The 22,914-nt window shown below is 42.7% G+C and overlaps 3 protein-coding genes and 2 non-coding genes across 10 annotated transcripts in view; 3 read left to right on the plus strand and 2 right to left on the minus strand.

Moving 5' to 3' along the window:
- The window catches only part of LOC101161206 (pleckstrin homology domain-containing family A member 5), a 99,011-nt gene extending 97,066 nt beyond the window's left edge, over nt 1–1,945 (minus strand). For 4 of the 6 annotated variants that reach the window (XM_023952255.1, XM_023952259.1, XM_023952257.1 and 1 more), the window contains exons 1-3: nt 1,404–1,944; nt 1,223–1,299; nt 785–842 (exon numbers count right to left, since the gene is read on the minus strand). In XM_023952255.1, the coding sequence (XP_023808023.1) occupies nt 785–842; nt 1,223–1,299; nt 1,404–1,495 (227 nt within the window). In that variant the 5' untranslated portion in view covers nt 1,496–1,944. Of the gene's footprint in view, nt 1–784; nt 843–1,222; nt 1,300–1,403 lie in introns of all 6 variants that reach the window. The other 2 variants (XM_023952256.1, XM_023952254.1) reach the window with 1 other exon arrangement.
- LOC105357109 lies at nt 1,231–9,119 on the plus strand. Its single transcript, XM_011491220.3, has 2 exons — nt 1,231–1,321; nt 7,382–9,119. Exon 2 carries the CDS (start codon nt 7,606–7,608, stop codon nt 8,260–8,262), a length of 657 nt encoding a protein of 218 aa, XP_011489522.1. The 5' UTR covers nt 1,231–1,321; nt 7,382–7,605; the 3' UTR covers nt 8,263–9,119.
- Nucleotides 9,120–12,158: 3,039 nt separating this feature from the next.
- Nucleotides 12,159–16,481, minus strand: LOC101161452 (zinc finger and SCAN domain-containing protein 2; the record flags this gene model as incomplete). Its single annotated transcript, XM_004083107.3, is given in 2 exon segments — nt 12,159–13,696; nt 16,292–16,481. Coding segments are annotated over 2 exon segments (1,041 nt in total), but the record flags the coding sequence as incomplete, so codon positions are not given.
- A 1,731-nt stretch (nt 16,482–18,212) lies between these two features.
- trnaw-cca lies at nt 18,213–18,284 on the plus strand. The gene has a single exon. It is a non-coding gene; the product is annotated as a tRNA-Trp (tRNA).
- A 3,418-nt stretch (nt 18,285–21,702) lies between these two features.
- Nucleotides 21,703–21,774, plus strand: trnaw-cca. Its single transcript has one exon. It is a non-coding gene; the product is annotated as a tRNA-Trp (tRNA).
- The last annotated feature ends 1,140 nt before the right edge of the window (nt 21,775–22,914 follow it).

Consider the following 22,914-nt stretch of genomic DNA (forward strand, 5'->3'; position numbering starts at 1 on the left):
GGCTGCATAGCGGCGCATAAGCGCTAGAGTTTTGAACGTGGAAGCCCGAAACACGCATATATGCGCCTTCAGATTGACCTTTTATTGGAAGTGGTCACTTGAACACGCGTTGCCAAGGGCAGTGTGAACGTAGAATGAGACTCCTAAAGAAAAAAGTATGCTGACTCTTTAGGAAATTCTGCTTATAAAAATTATGAATAAAAAGAACAGCGCTGGAGTCCATTTCTCACTGCAAATGATCTGGCTGCACAGCAATGAGAGTCGAAGATAAATAGAGAAAAAGGTGCTGCTATGACGCACAGGTGCCTCACCTTACACAGGTGTTTCTCTGACATACAGGTGTTGCCTTAACACAGATGTTGCTTTAATGCACAGGTGCGGGTCAGACGCGCAGGTGCGGGTCAGACGCGCAGGTGCGGGTCAGGCGCACAGGTTTTACTCTGATATACAAGTGCTGTTCAAACACAGATGTTGCTCTGATGCACAGGTGCTGCCCTAACCTAACACAGGTGTTACTTTGAGATGCAGGTGCTTCTCTAACAGTCTCCATTATGGTGAGGTCTCATCATATTTCATGCAGATTTGAGAGAGGCCGATTTCATGCAAACATGCAGCCACTCTGACGCAGACAAACCAAAGGACTTCAGACCAAAACACCTCAAACAAATCAGTGCATGCGACTCTGTAAGGGAACTGTAGGGGCCTAGTCGGTACAGATTACCAGCATCCTCTGCAAGACATAATCCCCAGCCCCCACCCCACACAAACATTCAACAAAACTCACTTGATGAAGCAGCGAGCCCCCTCGAAGGTGTATCCTTCCTCCCATCCTGTTGGCAGATCTGTGGGAATAGGAGGGGGGGTCATGAGAACGAGGAACTCTTGACGCGCGCACGCAGTCCACAACGTTGCAGCTGATTGGTACCCCCCAGCAGATCGGGCCCCCTCCCCCAAATCAAACAGCAGCTTGTCGTGCATGCGTGAGTCTTCCGCTGCGCGCGTGCGCGTCGAAGCTGGCTTGCAGCAACCCGCGCCGATCCGATGATCCTGCGAGCCGCATCTGTGACGGAACTTGGGAAGTTCGTGGAGGAGTGTCCAGGTGGAGGTGGGGTACCGCGGCGCGCGGGGGTCAGCCGGGAAGGAGGGGGCTCTCTGCAGCAGAGAGAACCCTGCACGCGCACGCTGGCTCATCATCAGAAAAAAGAAACCACAGCCGTCTTACCCGGGGTGCTCCTGTGGCCCGTGACCACCGCCTCCCCAGTCACGGGGTGCAGCCAGCTCGTGCTTTTCGCGTCTTCACTGTTGGTGAAGAAAACAGAAGGTGAGAGAGGACGGGTGGGGGGGGGGCAACGGCCATCCAAGCGCCGCGTGCCCGTCAAAGAGCGTGCGCGAGTGATATGTACTTGATGAAGAAGATGCGTCCGTCCCGTGTCACCCCAAAAGTCCAACAGGAGGGAAGGCAGGAGAGCCAGTCCGGCTGAGGATCCGCCGCCATGTCTGTCTCTAACTACAGACAGGAGTGCGCGCCCCCGATATAAGCGTGCACACGAACATAGTCGCGCTTCGGAGAGACGGAGACGCGCACAGAGGAGGAGACCAAACAACAACGACCTCAGTCCAGCAGAACAATGTTAAATGTTGTTGTCCAACAGCTGGACTGCAACCTGGAGGTTGGGTTGTTAAAAGAAACGAATTTCTGTCAGAAAGAACTTCTTCCAGATTATTAAAAATAAAATGTTTCACAAACACACTTAAAAAAACATCATTCTCTTAGAGGAAAAAAAATCAACATTATTTCTAACATTAAGATCTTTAAAGTAGAAGGGACCCTAAAGGATGTTCAGAGTGATGCAGGACAGAGATGGAAATGTGTTGACAGGTTCTACAAATTTGGTGGAAAGATGGAAGGAGAACTTTGAAGGTCTGATGAAGGAGGAGCATGTTAGAGAACCGAGGAGAAGAGGTGGATGTTATGGAGTAGGTAGTAGAAAAATCAGTGAGAATGAAATGAGAAAGGATGAAGAGGGTGAAGACTGTTGGTCCTGATAACATAGCTTTGGGGGTGTGGAACAGTTTAGGACAGATGACATAGAGTTTCTGACTGTTTAACAAGATCTTGGAAACTGAGAAGTTGTCTGAAGAACGAAGGAGAAGCATCCTGCTTCCTTCCACTTTGAAAAAGATGGTAAATGTTCAGAGAAACCACAGAGGAATAAAGCTGATGAATCACTATGAAATTATAGGACAGAGTAGAGGAAGCTAGACTGAGGTCAGAGGTGAACATTTGGGAGCAGTTTGGTTTCATGCAGAGAAAGAGAATCATAGATGTCATGGTAGATGTTTTGGAAGACGGTTTGGACACGGTGAGAGGAGGAACAGTGATGATTTTGGATGTTGTGGTTGGAGCTAGGAGGTCTAGAGGAAGACCAAAGAGGAGGATCATGGATGTAGAGGAGAAAGACATGAGAGTGGTCGGCCCAAAAGGCAGAAAACAGATGATTCGCCAAAAGTAGCAGGTAAAAGACAAAGACGAAGAATCCTAAAATCTAGAAACAGTGGTCAAATATTGCACCTGCACTCTTAAAACACTTCTGTCTTCAACCCAATTCTTGTGTTATTCACGTTGGGATATATCTTTGGGTTACTTTTTGGAGCAATACACATTTTTTAGGGGTTTTAGTGTTTTTTTTTTTTTTTTTTTTTTTTTCGTAGTTTAAAGAACCTAGAAAAAAAGAGTCAATTTTTGACCTCAGAGCTGGGTTAAAAACAACCTTACTTTGGTTATATTAAGCTATGGAATCTTTAGTGAGTAAATTATCAGCGCTCTTCTGTTTCATTATAAGACTTCCTCAGGTTCTGATTCACGAGGTCAGATTGCTGAGCCATTCCTGAGCTGCCTCTCCTCCCACACAAACACACATGTAAACTGTTAGATGTAGGCTATATGTTCAATCCACACTTTTATTTTATTCAAGCTGGGATGTCAATCAGTCCCCCTTTAGACTGTGCTGGTCATGTGCTGCTTTGTTATGAAATTTTGTGAACTACTGTGACATGGTTTACTCTGACACTGTTGTACAGCTAGTAGCCAGTCAATAGGTATTTCATTAGATTGTGGTGTTTAAAGTCATACAAACTACTCGTTTAACCCTTGTGCTATCCCAGGCACTTTGACATTGGGAGTGGGGTCATCTGGACCACACAAGACAGTGCGCTGAACTTTTTCTTCAATGATTTGTGATCTTCACTGGTTTCCAAGGATTACAGGAAATCCTCTCCACCTTTATCCACCTTTGTCCTGGTAGGGAGAACACATCAATGGTCATCTTGACCCTGTAGGATAGCTCAAGGGTTAAAAAGTTTAGGCGATGGGAGAGTGGGGTGACTGACAGTCTGACTTTCACGTCTTAACCTCTGGAGCAGAGAACTTTCTATTTTTGACTCAGTACTGCCATCAAGAGGTGGCAGTAAGCATCCTTAAAACACTCACACATCTGTGCTGGGCTAAAATTCATTTCAACACAAAGATCATTCATCTGTAGTGTTCTGCTTCCTTTAAAGCTGAGTTCAAATCATGTTTCAGTCTAAAGAGCTGGGGGCGGACTCCTGTGTCCAAAAGTCACAGATTCTTACAAACACACTGAAATGGGAATGATGTGCATTATATGATGAGACTCTTCAAGCCACCAAACAGTGAAGTTAGTGGTTTATGTCCAGGTAATGCTGCTTCAATAAAGTTATGCTTGTTCAAGGTCATGTTATAGAGCCACTACATACATTTTCCATGCATGACATTTCAGTCTTTCGTGATCTATGCGTGGCATAGGTAATTCATGTGTCTAGCGTTTGTCATTCATTGATGTGCGCAGATGCCCGTCGAGGGTTTCGCCGACGAGTCTTTAGGTGAATTCTGTTTTGAGCTGTTCAAAAAAAATTTGAGTTGAAAATTGCGCAGTTTATGTGTATTTTACGTAGTTTATACACAATTAATAAGTAAATCTTACACAATTATGTGTGAGTTTTGCGAGATGCATACGGAAATTTGTGTCTTTCCACGACTGTTCCATGTATGTATAACAGACTTTTCACACGTACCACCGATGTATCACTTTTATATTGCGTATACGGCGCACATTTCACATTCATATGATGTAATTGACGCACAAATTACTAGTGAACTGCATAAAAACAGCACCATTATCTTGCACGGTCTGTGTTCCACGTTGATTTACGTGTTCTTTGCGTATTCTTTGCGTGGTTTAATTGTAACTCTTCTGTGGTTTTAACAGGGTTCATTCGTGATACATCTGTGAAAATTACATGTATAGACCACAACTTTTCTCACTTTTTCCACCTATATTGACGTATGACCAGTTTTCATCTGTGGACAATGTGCAAAATGTACATATTGGATGTGTGACACGGCTTTCAGGGTCTAGACTTACCAAATGCCTTCACTGACGGCCTTGAAGTCTGTCCTTTTTTGTGCCTCCTGAACTTAAATCTGATCTTCATGCAGTGTATGGGACACAGATAAACTCAATAATCTGTGTCTACCCTACTCTCTGATTAAGGGGACAATTTCCAACATCTTAGTGGTTAATAAACATCATAGTAAATAAAACAGTAAGAAGCTGTACAACACTAAAGGAATCAACTGTGGTTTTGCAGTGATGGAGTGTAGTTATAGAATACTGTAAGGTTGTATTAATTGTATTACTGTAAAATACTGTACATTTACAGTATTTTACTGGTAAAATTGTTGCCTGTAAAATAGTGGAAATTTACAGTGAAAAGTTTTACGCTAAACAAGAATTATTGGCAGATTTATTCACATTTTGGTTTAGCGTGAGTCTCTTTGTTCTCTACGATTTTGATATTTCTTCAGTGGGTTTAGGCTTTTTTCTTTTACTTCAAAAAAACTATAACTTCATTTTTCTGTGTAAATATGACAGTTTTGGACATGTAACTTATTAAACTTTTCTAAGTGTATATATACCCTTTTTTCTTAAGTTTTTTCTTTCTTTTCTATATTTTAAACTCTTCTGTGCATTTTATAAAGTTCATGTTTCCTGACTGAAATGTTTGTTTTTATGCAGAGGAATTTTTGTCATGACCGTTTGTTCACTTGGAATATTAAGATGGAAAAAAATGAAAAAGTAAAAAGTAAACATACCGGTACTTAAAATGCAATAATTAATGGGAGGGTTTAAAGGGGTTTAAAGGGGCTCCAGAGAAAAGGTACTCCGAAAAGGATTTACTCCTTTTTGTCCAGGAAGAAAAGCAACAAGCAGGTGTGGGACTACGCAACTTCACTGTGGGCAACTTCATGAAATGTTTCTCCGAAAAGGAGTTTTTCTTCTCTGAAGTTGTCCCCAAATTACCCAGTTGCTCATTTTCTAAAGATTTTGAAGACAACAGTTGTTATCTTTTATTAATAAATCTTTATAAGTTTGCGACAGACTGGCGACCAGTCCAGGGCATCCCTTGCCTACGCCCAAGTAGCCGGGATAGGCTCCGGCAACCCCGTGACCCCGAAAGGGAATAAACGGTTAAGAAGATGAATGAAAAAGTTGTCCAAAGGCAAGTTTGGGATTACCTGCACGTCTTTTTTCATCCCGAATAGCTCTAGAATTTTTTTTTTTCCAAAAAGGAGTTACCTTATTTTTTGGATCATACTTACCCAGAAGGCCTAGAGGGGCCTTAGGGGAGCAGGGGATTGGTCAGAAGGATTGATGGGAAGTTCAATTTGTCTTTCTTGAGCACTGTGTTGTCATTCATGCGTCCCTCTTTTAGCTGCAACAAGCAGCCTTTGCAGAGAGCAACACCACAGAAAGGCCTAACTTTATTCACAGTAACTTTACTCAGCTGTGACACAAAATACAAACCAACCCAATCACTTTTTTACTTCATTGTGCATCCATCAAGCGGTGCAGCTTGATGGATTGATCCAACGGTCCATTAAGTGGTGCAGCATCGTAGCTTACCAAAGTTGAGCTAAAACTTTTTTTTTAAACGTTGTGCATAAAATCTGTTCAGAGTCAGTACATACATACATACACAATTCACACACAAGGTACACTGTATGTTTTAGAAACAATTTAAGGCTTTTAAATGAGTCTCACAGTTCTTGTTTCTAGTAGCTCAGAATGAGAGAAGACAGACAGGTGAGGGTCTTCCTGCCTGTTGGCTCTCATTCTGACTGATTCCAGGGATGCAGATGTATGCATGTATTCAAGCTGCTGCTCATTAACAAGATGGATGCTGCACACATTTACCCACTTTTCTCCGAACAACTTGCTGTTTCTAAACCATTAGTCCCATCATAAAAATCCTTTCACTTTTATAAAACTCAGAAGTTAAAGAATCCAGTAATATATATTTTCCTTGTTCCAAGCGTAAAGTCTTTATGTGAATATCTCCTCTGCTGAGTTAAAAATCCTATTCAAGCTAATGGCTCGGGGGCAAATTTTACCCAGCTTGAATAAAATAAAAGTGTGGTTTAACATCATTAGAGTAACGTTTGTTCTTACAATCATACGTTAGAGACAAGATTAAAATGTAAAAATGTTTTTTAATTTATAGCAGCCAGTTAGGAGTGTCAAGCAAAGTTTGTCTCAGATATGGGGCTCCAGAGTAAAAAGTGTTTCCTCCACAACTATTCCTGTTTTGCTTGAAAAAATGAAGACTTTGTTGTTGACAAATTGTGTTGGAGTTACAGCAGTTTAATGAGGAAAAATGCATCTTCAGAAATCTCCTCTCTACACTCCATGATGTCACCACTCAAGCTCCAGAATATTCTGCTGCTTTGACTTCCATTAGAAATGTAGAAAATGATCTAAAATATCCATGAAATTTGACTGATTGAGTAAAAGACCACAAGGAGTTTTAAAATAAAATTACAAGTTCAAGAGCTCAATTTCTGCAGGGATGTTTAAAAGTTGAAAAGCTTTTCTGGCTTAATGTATTCTTAAGATTTTCCATTTTATAGAGTTCAGTTTTTAGTTGAATATGGGGGATTTGAAGCATTCACCAGCCATATTAAGAAAACAACGGAATAGGTTGAATAATTTGAAGAGTTTAAGAATTAAAAAGTTGAAACATTCGAGCAGTAATCTCCTGAAAGAGCTGAGCATTTTGATAGTAAAAGGGGTTAAAGAGTTATGGACGTCCAAAAGATATGTAGTGGAAAAAGGAAACAGGAATGCTACAAAGCATTCACAAGGTGAAAATAAATTCATGCTTTAAAAAACTGTTTATTATTTTAAAACAACATTTTAAAATATTAATTTTTGTGCATCAATGTGACTGAGGACAAAACCATCAGGGTTTTCCCAAACCAGAAACCCCGGATGACCACCCAAGTCCCCTCTCTCCTTAGAGCTCGAGACGCTGCCTACAGTGCTGCCCAAGCTGACTTGAAAAGAGGAATCAAAGCAGCCAAGGCAGACCACAGGATGCGGATGGAGGCTCACATTTCCAGCAACAATCCAGAAGAAGTTTGGCGGGGCATCCAAGACATCACCAACTTCAGAGGCTATGATGTCTCCACAGTAGCTCCAGATGCTACAAGGGTAGAGGAGTTTAACTGCTTCTTTGTTCACTATGAATCCACCCAACACCACCCCTTCACCCCAGCCCAACCCCCACCGGGGCCCCAGCACACCTCCACTCACTGTACAGGAGTATGTCGTCAGACGGGTGCTACTAGCAGTGAACCTCAAGAAGGCTGCTGGCCCCGATGGAGTACCTGGCAAAATGCTCGGGGCATGCGCCCACCAGCTCGCCCCCACCTTTACCAAGATCTTTAACCTCTCCCTGGCCCAGGCAGTAATACCATCCTGCCTGAAATCAGCAACCACAATCCCTGTGCCAAAAACGTCTGCTACCACCAGCCTTAATGACTATCGTCCAGTGGCCCTCACTCCGGTCATAATGAAGTGTTTTGAAAGGCTAATCCTCCCGCACATCAGGGACCACCTTCCCACAGACCTAGACCCTCACCAGTTTGCATACTGCAAAAAGAGATCCACAGAGGACGCCGTAGCCGTGGCTCTCCACTCCGTGCTGAACCACCTGGAGCAGCAGCAGAGCTACGTCCGGATGCTGTTTGTGGATTACAGGTCTGCCTTCAACACAATAATCCTGGACAGACTCTGCGACAAACTGCTCACTCTTGCCCCCCCCTCCCCCCCACACACACACACATACACACATGCAATTGGATTAGCAACTTCCTCACAAACCGATCACAGGCTGTGAGACTCGGCCCCCACCTCTCCTCCACCCGCACACTGAGCATCGGCGCCCCACAGGGCTGTGTGCTAAACCCCCTGCTGTACTGCCTCTACACGCATGACTGCAGTCCAACCCACAACAACAACAGCATCTGTGGTCGGACTCATCCCCTGGGGGGATGAGTCTGCCTATAGAGACGAGGTCCTGAAGCTGACAACCTGGTCCACAAAGAACAACCTCACCCTGAACACCAGCACAGCCAGGGAGATCATCGTTGACTTCAGGAAGCATCGTGCCGACCCAGCCGTCCTCCATATTAATAGGGAGCATGTGGAGAGGGTCCACACCTTCAGGGTCCTCGGCATCATCATCTCTGCCGACCTCTCCTGGACAGCAAACACCACAGCCATCATGAAAAAGGATCAGCAGCGTCTGCACTTCCAGGAAGAACAACATCAGCACCAACCTGCTGCTGACCTTCTACCAGTCATCCATCCAGAGCCTGCTCACATACTGCAACAGTTTGGTTTGGCAGCTGCACGGTCGCGGACAAGGTTGTAAGAGTCGTAGAGACAGCCCCGAAAATCATTGGGCCAAAATGCACAGATAAAAATCCAGACTTCTGTCCACTTACTCTGTCCACAGCGTTAACACTCTACCTTATTGCTACCCCAGGCACATCTGACATGTTTACACACAATTTTTGTACGCAGTTTTGCATACAAATTTCGGACATTCTTTATTAAAGTTTACACTGTGTATGTACACTTGTATATACTGATCTGTTTGTTTGATTTTGTCTTTCATTGTTCCTTGCTATAAGAGTTCTACATGGTAATCATATTTCCATGTTTGAGTTTGTGTGGTCATTCAGAGATTCTCCTAGAGAGCGTTCACTGCCGGAGTTTCAGCTCCGGCAGTGAACGCTCTCTGGGAGAACACAGTGAACGTTCTCGAGAGAACCAGATGAGCTGGCTTGGGCATCTAGTCCAGATGCCTCCCTGGGGAGGTGTTCTGAGCATGTCTCAATGGGGCGGTGGCACAGGACACGCTGGAGAGACACTGTCTCTCGGCTGGCCTGGGAACGTCTCGGGGTTCCCAGGCCACCCAGGGAATCTCTGCTTAGACTGCTGCCCCCGTGAACCCAGTCCCAGATAAGCGAAGAAAGATAGATGGATGGATAGATGATTAAAAATTAATATTTTAAAATGCTGTTTTAAAATAATAAAAAGGTTTTTAAAGGAAAATGAAACATATTTAATAATATCGCTAATTTAAAATCTGTGTGCAGGTTTTTTACAATTTCAATTCAATTTTTCCACAATTATTTTGATATATTTATAAAAGATTTATTGGTTGATTGTGTGATTGTACAAGAACATACATTTGTTCGATTATGAACAATTTGGGGCTCCATAGATCTGAACTACAGCTAACAGCACTTAAACAACAGATGGTAAAATAGATGAGAAACAATAGAATTTTAAGAGAGCAAACATATGTTTTGTAAAAGGCAGATCTGCCCAAAACAAATACAACTAATTTTGAATTGTTCTAAAGACGTGTAATATCATCAAAATGTAAACAATGAAATTCATTAGAGAAATACCTTCATAAGACAAAAAAAAAGAAAGATAAAACTAGAAAAAACGTACAAATGAAATGTTTTTTTTACATTAAAATATCTTTTAACAAGCTCAGCAAATAATGCTGTAACAATGCTGTAAAATCAACGGTTGGATTGGCAGCAGTTATTCCTAACAGGGAAGGTGGTCAAGGCGCAGAGAACACCCATTCTCCCATTGACTGAGTCTTTAGGCTACTGAAATACACTCTACATACGCCGTCACTGTGTGGCAGCCTCACATGCTGCTGACTCTTCATTTTGATAAACTCACAGTAATCGCAGAGGGAAGGAAGGAACAAGCTTGACCGTTGTTGGATCACACCCATTAAGACAATTCTTTTCTGTCAATCCTGAGAACACACTCTGAGAGTAATTTTGGAATTAAAATATTTCAAGCAACTGCTTGAAAGGGAGTGAGACAAAGCAAATTCATATAATCCGAATGAAATAATGTCTCCCCCTCTTGTATATAGAATGCAGTAATAACGGTCTCGTCTGTGTGAAATCCTGGGATGTGAAATCAAGTCTGTCCTGCCTTTGCATCTTCTAGTCACTTCAAATATGTATAGGTTAAATGGCGCAATATGCATGACATTGTACTACAGGCGTAAAATTGCAATCACAAATTATGTATTCAGCTTGTGTGACATTTTGTAGTAGCTGCGTTTCCGTTCACCATGAAATTTTACAAATAGGATTTGCAATAATAAATTGCCTAATGGAAACACGACAAAATACTCGCATTTATTGAAAAAACATTTTTGCACTTGAAGGAGGTGGTTTTTATGGCGTCTTCAAATTTACATATTTAACAAAACTGCAATGGAAACACTTTTTTTTAACAGTTTGAAGTCACGTGACCAACAACCGGATGGCGATGCGCTTCTTGGTAGGAACCGGCTGCCTTGGGCACTGCATACCGGACTTCACCAACAGGTCCCAAAGCGTCACACAGGTCATCAAAGTGGAGCGTGTCATGTGAAATTGTTGGATCCTTGGCTCTTCTGTAAATTCACCATTCCCCAAAATGGCTTCTTCCGTAGCCACTTCCACGTGTAAGGAGCTCACTTCATGGCATGAGGAAGACGCCGATGTCTCCTTTGATAGAAGATGATGAGAGCTAGCGCCGTGGCAGAAATTTGAATGGATCTGCAGTCAAAGTACAAAGTTCACATCCGTCACTGTGTTTTTAATGACTCGTCGTGTGAGTTGGTTTGTGTTTATTCACATAATTATTATTTGAAGGAAACAGTGTAGCCCTTGTGCTATCCTAGGCACTTTAACATTGGGAGTTGGGTCATCTAGACCCACTAGACAGTGGGCTGAACCTTTTTTCTTCAATGATTTGTGATCTTCACTGGTGTCCATGGATTACATGAAATCTTTCCACCTTTATCATGGTAGAGAGAACACGTCAATGTAAGGGTGGGGTCTTCTAAGATAGCACAAGGGGTAATTGCGAAATTGTTTTTTCAACATCTCCAGAATTATGAGTTTTGCACATGTAATGGAAACGCAGCACATGATTGCCTTTTGTTGGCATTGTGACCAATGTGACTCAAACAGTTCCGAATCATTATGACACACAAAGTTGGGCCGTTTTATATTAAATATGGACTAGCTTCCTTGATGCTACCAAAATGTTCTGACTGTAAACTAATTGTTAGGCCTGCACTTGCCTCGTTGAACCTTACCCCACAGCTTCAGGCTTGTAGAGAAGGAACATCTCAGCAGAGATCACCCCGCTTCCTCTCATCTTATCGTTTGATGCAATCAAAAGCATCAGAAGGCTCAGTCTTTGGTGTGCCGTGACTTTTCCTGTGGAAGTTCAGGCCCTAGTGTGGACTCTCATGGGTCACGTGATGTCAGACCACCGATTGAAGCTCCTTTTGCACTCCTCACAGGAAAACGGCTTTGTTCCGGTGTGAGCTCCCATGTGACTCTGAAGATGAGACGAACCACTGAAGCTTCTACTGCACTACAGAACTGTTTCGCTCTAGCGTGGCTTCTCGAGTGATTTTTTAGTCTGATTTTGGTTGAATTGTTTACCACAATCTTTGCCCGTGAAGGGCTTTACTCCAATGGGAGTGATCATGTGATCTGTGACATGAGAGCTGTGCACAAACCCTAGTGCATGCAATAGAAAGAACCTCTTCTGTCCAATGTTAGACGTGTGGTTTCTGAGCGTAAGACTAAAGTGAAAGCGTTTGAACAGAAATATTTTTAGCAAAAAAAATTGCAGCAGAATTCAGAAGTTATTTTATATACAGTCAAGGATTCATGTAGTTGACAGTCTCTTTAGTAAGAAAAAAACTTTTCTTTATTACCCTTGAAGACGTTCCAGTTTGCTAACATTTCCTGTCTTGTGGGTGACAAACTAAACCTGGATGGTTTTACTAAATAATTACAAGTAATTTTCAGGTTTACAGCTGTAGCTATAAAATGCCGATATCGCAATGAAAACAGGTTTTTCTTTGTAATTTAAGCAAAGCCACAAGGAAGTTTTAAGCTAACTCTGCAAAAGCAGAATCATCTTAAAGAAATTAAACTTGTGCTTTAAAGACATTTATTATCATTAAATTTAGAGCAAAACTATAATGAAATGCTGACGTTCCCTTCAAGTTCCAAACAAAACAAGACAGATAAATTCTAAAAAAAAACATTTAAACAAAATTATAATATACTTTTTTTTGTTGAAGAAAAATACTTCAGAGCAGTTTTAATCTGTATTTTAAAAGGGCCAATGATTAGGATTTACAGAATGCAAGGTCGTTCTAGGCAAACCAAAAATTGAGAGTGAGCAACAACGTTAACAGAAGTTCTGAGGCTCCTGGAGGACAGACGTCACCATCATGTTCGTGGAGCCAATGCCCCACCCTGACGGTGGCATCTCTGACCTGCTGCTTACATCACGGTGCTGATGTCGTCATCCTCCATCCCTGCGGGACCTCTCCTGTGTTCTGCTGAAGCTTCAGCATCTTCACAACAAACCTGCGTCTGCCCTGTGAGTTCTCATGTGACACTTCAGATGAAAACTCCGAGTGAAACCTTTAGCACACAGCGCGCAAAAGAACGGCTTGGCCCCAGTGTGAGAGATCATGTGACTCTTGAGAGTGGAGGCCCGGCTGAAGCGTTTTCCACATTGTTGGCAGGAGAAGGGCCGCGCTCCGGTGTGGGTCACCATGTGGGTTTTGAGAGTGGAGGTTCTACTGAAACGTTTCCCGCATTCCGCACAGGAGAAGGGCCGGGCCCCCGTGTGAATCATCATGTGGTTCTTCAGGGAGGAACTCAGGTGAAAGCTTTTAGCGCACACGTTGCAGCAGAAGGGCTTCTCTCCCGTGTGGGTTCTCCTGTGGTACGTCAAGCAGTGAGCAGTTTTAAAGGTCTTGCCGCACTCTTTACAAGAATGTCTGCGAACATTTTGGCTTCTTTGACGTTTCTTTGCAAGGGTTCTTTTGTTGAAGGGATTTTCGCCGTGGCAGTTCACTTCTGACACGTTCTCTAAGTCGGAATGACACCGTCTTTCTCCCACATGACTCCTGTCTGTGTCCTCTCTGCTGTGAGGTCCTGCCTCTCTATCTGTGCTTGATGCTTCCTGGTGATCTTCTTCATCCTGCCCATCATTAAAGCTCTGAGCTTGGAGCTGCTGACTGTTGAGGTCTTCTTCACTGAAGTCGTTTTCCTGATAAAAATGAGTCTCCATCAAGGTATTGGCCTCCTGCTTCAGACCAGGCTGCTCCTCATCCTGGCTGATGCAGATCTCCTCCTCTTGCTCTTTAATCTGCTGAAGCTCTGCGTCTTCTTCGTTCCTCGGGTATGTGGGGGGGAGGCCTGCAGGAACAAAGAACACTTGATAGTCATTAAGAAGACAACTAACCAAATATCTTCCAGAATAAGTTGGTTCTGCAGCTTATGAGGGAGCCACACTTTCAGCTGCAGCTAAGAATCAACAGCTTGACTCTTTTCTCTTCAAACGGAGAACAAAGAGCAACAAGGAGAATCGTGAACAAAACCTCAACCGTGTTCGATGACCTGCATTTTACAGCAACTCAAAAACTCCTATGACAGACCAAAAAAAAAAAAAAAAAAAAAAGAGTCAGATTTAGTCTGGAAAAAAGTTCAAACACTTTCCTTAAGTTTAGAACAGGGGTTCTCAAAGTGCGGCCCGGGGGCCAATGGCAGCCCGTGGCAAGATCTATTTTTGGCCCTCAATAAAAGAGAGCCACAGCAGGTTTCTTTGAGGAAAAACGTTGTGTTGGCGAGGAGAAAAGGCGCTTTCAAGCTAAGTGGATAAATGCTTACTTTGTCGTTCCGCATGGGCTGGATAAAGTCCTGTGCCTTATTTGTCAGCAGGTAAATGCAATGCTCAAAGAATTCAATATAAATTGACTATGTTACAAATCATAAAAACTATGACAAACTTACCGGCGAGGAGCACAATAATAAGGTTCAACAACAACAACGAAGCTATGCTGCACAGCAGGTAATGTTTACAAAAATGGCTAAATCCAGCGGTGACAGCAGCTGTGACAGAAACTAGCTACGTTGTGGCTTTGGAAATGGCCCGGCAAAGCAAGCCCTTCAGTGACAGGGAGTTTGTAAAAAGAATGTATGCTGAAAGTAGCTGACATTGTTTGTCCAGAGCAAAAGAAAAAGTTAGAAGAAATAAGTCTGTCAAATGATATAATTACTAGACGAGTAGAAGATCTGGACAGCAACCTCCGACCGCAGCTGGGAAAACATCTAGAGGGCCTGGTTAACTGTACAAATGACACTTGGACATTAAAGTTATTAAAAATAACTTTTTCTGTTTATCCATTTTTTTTAACCAAAACTGGCCCGCAGTCTAATGTCGAGTTCTTAATTTGGCTCTTCGCTGCAAAAACTTTGAGAACACCTGGTTTAGAAACTTTTTTTTCATCTCTTTCTACAACTTTGATCCTTAGGATGTGTTTTATTGTCATGAGAATTAAGAAATTTACTTTTTCTATTTTAAGTTAACAGGAAATGTATAAGAAATGTCAAGTATAATGCAAAAATATATGGATAGTTGTTTCCTCAAAGTCAGATGCCTCAATCAAAGCATTTGGTCAAATTTAAAACGTGTTTAAAAAGTTCTTGCCATACAAATGTTGACTCGGACCAGTCACTGCTTACTGACAATTACAGGTTCCAACATGGTGGCGTCCGTATCACGAAAAAGTGGCGACTTAATTGACTTCATTTGGTTGGAACTGGAAGTAAAGCATTTTCTATGAGTGACATCAGTCTGGCTCAGTCCAGTTCTCTGATACAGTCAATGGAATAGAAGCTGCTGAAAGGTGGTGGAACTGATGGTATGAAGGATCTAGTGTTCTCCAGGTGTGAAGGATCTTCTGGTGTGAGGGATCTTCTGGTGTAAAGGATCTCCTGGTGTGAAGGATCTTCTGGTGTGAGGGATCTTCTGGTGTAAAGGATCTCCTGGTGTGAAGGATCTTCTGGTGTGAAGGATCTCCTGGTGTGAAGGATCTCCTGGTGTAAAGGATCTCCTGGTGTAAAGGATCTCCTGGTGTGAAGGATCTCCTGGTGTAAAGGATCTCCTGGTGTAAAGGATCTCCTGGTGTGAAGGATCTCCTGGTGTGAGGGATCTTCTGGTGTAAAGGATCTCCTGGTGTGAAGGATCTTCTGGTGTGAAGGATCTCCTGGTGTAAAGGATCTCCTGGTGTAAAGGATCTCCTGGTGTGAAGGATCTCCTGGTGTGAAGGATCTGCTGCTGTGAAGGATCTGCTGGTTTGAAGGATCTGCTGCTGTGAAGGATCTTCTGGTGTGAAGGATCTTCTGGTGTGAAGGATCTCCTGGTGTGAAGGATCTCCTGGTGTGAAGGATCTGCTGGTTTGAAGGATCTTCTGGTGTGAAGGATCTCCTGGTTTGAAGGATCTCCTGGTGTGAAGGATCTGCTGGTTTGAAGGATCTGCTGCTGTGAAGGATCTCCTGCTATGAAGGATCTCCTGCTGGGAAGGATCTAATGGTGTGAAGGATGTTCTGGTGTGAAGGATCTTCTGGTGCGAGGGATCTTCTGCTGTTAAGAATCTCCGGGTTTGAAGGATTTCTGGTTTGAAAGATATTCTGGTGTCTCGTATAACCCACCAATGAAAACACAGCTGACGGACACATTCTGACACAACAGCTCAGAAAGTTTTAGCCGTAGAAAGGTGATATTTAAACGATTACTGACTGAGACCAATTCAAAAACACTCCACTTGAAGCTCCTTCTTAACCAACAAGGTCCCTTCTCTACAGAAAGCAAAGTCCAAGAAAAAGATGACGATGAGGCATTTTCCGTGCCACGTAAATAGATTTTCCCTCTCCCGTCATCAGCTGTAAATCAAAAGCTAACTTCGGTGGCATGTCGTAGGTCCCGCTGGTGTCGGTCAGACATGGACGTACCTGCCGTCTGGAGCTGCATGTGTGGCTGCAGAACGATGTCCAGCAGTCTGCGCTGCCGCTCCAGCTCTGCCTCCAGCTTAAAGATGGTTTGTTCCACGTGAGTGAAGATTTCTTCCGCAGCGGCGGTTAACCGCTCACCGATAAACTCTCTGAGAGACTGAACTGAAGACATTTTCACTGCAGCTGCTCTGAATATTCACAGCTAACCCCGCCGTCCTCTGCAGAGAAGCTAACGCTAACAGAACCTCTGTGTTTACCTCCCAGAATGCATTGCTGCACTTCTTCTTCTTCTTGTGGTTTTATTGACGGGAGGCACCAACATGAAGGCGCATTACCGCCACCTACTGTGTTGGAGTGTGAGTCAGAGTGGGGACCACCTCACAAAAAACAAAAACACACAAAAAAAACACCCCTAAATTCTCCGCAATAACCCGGTCCTGCTCAAAAAACCTATAATCACACCATTTAAATTCTCTTCCCCTCCCAAAAGCTTCTTTAAACTCAGGTACTTTCCAGCTATAGTCTTTCTTCCCCATACAGTTCACAATGACATAGAACGTGCTCCACTGACTCTTCCCCTTTCCCGCACTCACACAAACCAGTTGTCTCCCTATCAGATGCAACGTATTATTTAAACCATTGTCCCCCTTTCTCAACCGTGATGTTATGCCGTGATCTCTGGCGTTTACTCTGACATTCATACCTCTCCCTACTTTGTCTTGAATACTAAATAAATATCGACCTTTCCTCTCCCTTTGCCATATTTGTGTCTGCCATTCTTCCATAATACGCCTCCTAATAATCGCCCTAATTTCCATTCTACCTAATGGAATTTTCATCTCTATACCCCGTTTCAATGCCCTTTTTGCCAGAAAAGCAGCCATTTCATTTCCCTCCACCCCCCATGTGCTGGTACCCACATAAATCTAACCTGTCTGCTGTCATTTCATCCCAGTTTCCCTTCCCTTTGCTATCCTCCATCTTTCTGTGGAGATACAAATCCACTTGTACGGTTGGAAAAACCCAGAAAGGAGTGACAAAAACGTCTTAACAAGGGTTTTACCATGAATGTCTATTTCTTTCGCTAATCTAGTTAATTTCCAAGCAACACTTTCGTTTGTCCCACTACCACTTTCCCAACAAGGAGCAAAAGCTCTCCTAACCATGTGTTCCACATCTACACAATCCTGTAATTTCACCCAATAATTAAGCAGCAGTTATTTAATTGTGAGATTGTAGGTCCCCCATTTCAACCTGTAATGACACAGCAGGAGTTGACCTCATAGCCCCAATACATATTCTCAACGCCTGATTTTGGATGACCTCTATCTTATGTAACAGCGTTTTGCAAGCTGTATTGTAAACAATAATTCCATAATCTGTGACCGACCTAATCATTGTAACATATATTTGTTTTAAAGCCTGTGCACTAGCTCCCCACCCAGTGCCTATCCAGCATCTCATTATATTTATGACTTTCTTAAATCTGCCTACTATACAATCAATATTCTCTCTCCATTTCAACTTTGTATCAAATATAACTCCCAGATTCCTAAAACTATGTACTTGCTCAATTACTTTTGCACACTGCAATCTTGAAAAGCTACAGTTAGACACGTAAAGACGGTGAAGAATAGCCAATAAGAACCATGGAAATGAACTATAGACGAAAAGACTTAGCCACATAACAGATGTCAAAGAAACAACAGTGACAGACATGGGTGTGGAAAGGCATTACAAGTCAGAAAGACAGTGGGATTCTTGCCCTTATAAGATGTCCAAAAAAAACCCAAAAAAACCTAAACATGTCTAGCGTGAAGTGAGCTTGAGATATTGGACAGTACTGAAGAAACAGCTAAAAAGGATCAAACTCTTGCCAATCCAGTGTGTGTAACCACATAGAAATGAGCACCTTATTATGGGCTCTGTGGTGCAATGGTAGCGCATCTGACTCCAGATCAGAAGGTTGTGTGTTCAAATCACATCAGGGTCATGTCTGGATCCTAAGCTGTACTTCTGAGTGCAAGCCGTTTGAGTGCTTTTATTCTAGAATGGCATTGATCAAGGGCAGCTCATTCCTGGTCCTTCAGATCTACCACCCTGCTAGTTTTCTCTGGACTGCTTGCTGCTGATTACGTGCACCAGGTGTCTTGATTCAATCAGATTGTGGAGATATCTGATTGATTGAATTTGCAAGTAGTAGGACTTGGAGATCTGTGAAACAGTCAGAGTGTTAGATCTGGAGGACCAGGAACAAGCAGCGCTCTCCTTGATGCTTTATTGCTTGAGACAAAGTTAGATGCTTGACTATTATTGACTTGCTGTATTGTGCACTGTCACAGCCTTTAGCACACAACCTATAAAAAAACACAGTTGAGGAGATCCAAGCTACTTGCTTTTACAGGTAGCAGATATGTTGATTATTGCAGTGTTTTTCAACCAGTGTGCCGCGGCACACTAGTGTGCCGTGGGAGATGGTCAAGTGTGCCGTGGAAAATTGCCCTCATTAATTGATCTAAAAACATTTCCCATCTCCAGGAAATCAGCTCTTTGTTCATCCAAACAGGTCCTGATAAAACACTGAGGAGTTAGGAATATGAAAGATCATAAAATACTTTTTTCTTTGTGTTTATTTGATTCTATTAAAGACATTTTTATAAGAATGACGGTAACGCGATTTAGCTGCAGCTATAACTGTTATCTGAAAAGTCCCGCAGCTTTTACTGTCTCCACGACTCCACCAATCATTCTTGAAGGCTTAATCACAAGTCATCAGTCTGACCAATCAGAAATGGTTAAAGTCTCCACTTCCTTGTTCCAATTTAGCTCATAACTCACTCAGTTCCAACAAAAACACCAGCTAAAGCTCGTCTTTAGCGGTGTAGCTTTCCACAGAATCCGGTATCAGACCGTGGAACAAGTGAACAAAACCATGAAGCTCAGAGACGCGAGTCTTTCTGCCGTTTTCTGGCAGTTTTCACACTACATCTCCCATGATGCATTGGCTTAAAGGGACAGCGCTTCAGCGTACAATGAGTCGTCCTTGTTACATGTCTTGAAACCACAACGAACATACAGTTTGTATGTAACTTAAGTTTTATTACATCTTTTAGAAAAAAATCTGCAACTTCCTGCTTTTTCTGCCACAATTATCACAAATTGTGGCGGGGGGGGGGGCTGTAGATCAAAACAGACTGAGTTTCTGCTTTTTTTTTTTTTTTTGGGATGCTGGTGTGCCACGGGATTTTTGTCAAGGTTAAAGTGTGCCGTGGCTCAAAAAAGGTTGAAAAACACTGGGTTAGATGACAGTGGCCATTGGGCGTCTCTACCTGGGGCCTGTTTCAGAAAGGAGGTTCAACCAACTCTGAGGTTAAACTTGAACTCTGAGTTGGTCAATCGGGAGATTAACAACTTTGAGTTTTCTGTTTCAGAGAAGCTGATCCGAGTTAGGTCAATCAACTCTGAGTGGACTGATTCGGAGGTAAGCGTGCGCACCGCGACTATAAGAAGCCATTATCAATGGAGCGCAGATATCACAAGTCACCATGGCAACCGTGAAAAAAAGAGGTCTGCGTATTTTTCGCCAGCTGAACTTGACGTGCTGCTGCAGAGTTACAGTGAATATGAGCACATATTCCAGAAGAAAAGCAACACCGCTGCATCTGCAAAACAGAGACAGTTAGCGTGAGAAAACATAGCTGCTCCAGTTAATGCGTAAGTTTGCATTTAAATCATTGTTATAAAATATTGGCTGTAATAACTTTTTAAATAGCGTAAGGTGTGAAATAAAAATGGTGATATTTAGGTGTACTTTTGAAGTGTCATTCCTGGTGTAAATGCATGAAATACTGCATAGTGTACAGAACCAATCTGGGGGGGGGGAAATGCATTTAATGTCGGTAATGTTTAGAGGACTTTTTTGTTAACCTTCCCCTCTTGCAAACGTTGGTCAGTTTAATATTAATACATTCAATTGTGTTTTTAAAAGAGAACTTTTGTCTACTGTTGAACCTTTCGCTGCGCGAAGACTTCTCCTTTCTTTTCTCTCGTCTTTCCGACCGACCGTGGTCAGAAGCGCAGGGGAGATTTCCTATAGGGCCGAAGGGAATTCTCCTTCGGGGTTCACTTCCCGTTGGAAACCCTCAACCTCCAGAGCGGATTAAGAATGACTCCAAAGCAGTTATTCTGGGAATGACCCCTTCTCTTTATTTAACTAAGTGCTCCGTCCTCCGAACACACAATATATACCACGCACACACCTCCGCTCCGTGCTCACCCCCCCCCCCCCACATCTGCACCTGCAATCGCCCCTCCCCTTCTCTCTCGTGGATCGCACCCCGCTCAGCACACACACGCTGCAACACTACCCTTGTATTGATCAAGTGGTATAGGTTTATATGGGATTAAGAAAGTAAGCAGTGCTAGCAAATTGTGTTTCCAAAAAGTAATTGTTACATTAATCTAATTCAATGTCCCTGATTTCATTTTCATGTAGATGCAATCCTGCAGGAATTAAAAGAACATGGCAGCAGCTAAAAATGATGTATAAAAACATAATTCAATCAGGTCAAATATGAGCATGTCATGGATGTAAGCTTTGTTGACAATATTTGACATATGAAACATCTACATAGCAATATCTAATGTTGTTTTCATTGTATATATGTAATTGATTGCAACGAAAGACGGTAACGCTCAAACAAAAACGTATGGGGAAATGACAAAAAATCGAGTCTAGGTCTCAAAATCCTCTCACGACGTAAATGTAATTCTCTATGAATTAATTCAGCCTCCTCGTCTATTGGGTCCTCTAGAAAAGGAAAAGCCATTCTTGTCACTTAGACCGTCTCTGTCTGTGTGACGGAAATGTGGGCAATGAAGGTTAAAGCGAAAAATACCGCTTCGTCTTTAAAAAGGGGAGGGGACCGGCAGAAACCTTGAGTTTAGAGAATAAAACCTGCTCCCGTCCAGGTTAGGTTCACAGCGTAAGTAACCATGGACACTGACTCCGAGTATAAGTTACCTCTCTTTCAGAAACGGGTTTGACTTACTCTGCTTTCTCTGGTTTAACAAACCTCCCATTCTGAAACGGAAAACCCAGGGTTTCCCTGATTTCAGGGTTAACGCACTCAGAGTTTACACTTAACCTCCTTTCTGAAACAGGCCCCTGGTGCCTTCACGGAGCTTCAGTACATAAGACTCCAACAGCCGCACAGCCTAACGTAGTCCGTTATTATATATTCATGAGATATTCATGGCAACACTGATCCCGCGGGGTTTTTTTTTGCTGCCCGCTCCCGCCCGCAGCACAATTCAAACCGCCCAATCCCGCAAGATTTGGGTTGGGTCCCGTGGGACCCAGCGGGACCCAATCCCAATGCAGCCCTTTAGTCTGTACTGACATTGTGAAAGATTCTGTGGTGCAATGGTAGCATGTCTGACTCCAGATCAGAAGGTTGTGTGTTCAAATCACATCAGGGTCATTTTTTAATCTGTGCAGAGTGCAAGCTGGGATACATTGGCTTGATGATGTTGTAACATTGCCTTAAGACAAAGTTAGGTGCTATCCTTATTGACTTGGTATATTGTGCACTGTAACACACTTTAACCACACAACGTGAAAAGAAAAACAGTTGAGGACATCCAAGGTTGTTGACTTGTATAATATATGTTGAAAAGTTGGCTTCTGATTAACGCACAGTTGTAAGTTGAGTTAGGCTGTTGACCAGAGATGTTTTCTGCTGAGTTTGGGAGAAAGCCAATAAACAGTTTGAGCAGCACTTTTGGATTAGTTTGGATCATTTTAATAAGAGAGGAGTTGGAGAATGCTTGAATTGACACACAAATGGGTTGGGTTTCACTTTGAATTAATTACTTTCTTTAGCATGAAGGGCTTTTTCAATGTGAGCCATTCCTAATGGCTACAACATTTGAAACCCCCTGAGGGGACTTGAGTCGGAAGTTTGTGAGACATACATGAAGTTTGTGAGACATACATGAAGTCATCTGTTTTTGTCATGTTTTTTGTTTTTGCTTTCACACAACCCTCTGCATTTATCCAGACTTGGGACCGGCACAAGAGAGCACTGAGTTGTGCCCCCTTGTGGTGGCATTACTCATTCATTCATTTTTTTAAATGTTCAAAAGCGAAAAACTTATATAGCACGTTACAGTCACAGACCCATTCACTCATTCACACTGATGGCGCTGCTGAACACTGACGCCAACCTTTCACCAGAGGCAAGGTGTCTTCAGTGTTTTGTCCCAGGACACCTCGACATATTGGAATCAAACCGGCACTATTCCAATCAGAGGTCGACCGCCCCACACTGCAACACAGTCACCCCATTATTCATTCATCCATTCATTTATTCCACCCCCTTTCATTACTTTTTTCTACCTGCCCACTCTGGGACCAATCTAATATCATCTGTTTTATCTATAAATGAATTTTTTTAAGGGCGAACCTGAGCACCAGGAGAAAACCCCACAAGAAGAAAAAAACTACATTTTCTTATCCATTCATTCATTAATTTATTAATTTATTCCATCCCCTTTCATTACATTGTTTTCATCTTCCCACTCTGGGACCAATCTAATATCTTTTTTATCTTCAAAATAAT

The sequence above is a fragment of the Oryzias latipes genome, chromosome 23, assembly GCF_002234675.1.
Source record: "Oryzias latipes chromosome 23, ASM223467v1".
NCBI lineage: Eukaryota > Metazoa > Chordata > Actinopteri > Beloniformes > Adrianichthyidae > Oryzias > Oryzias latipes.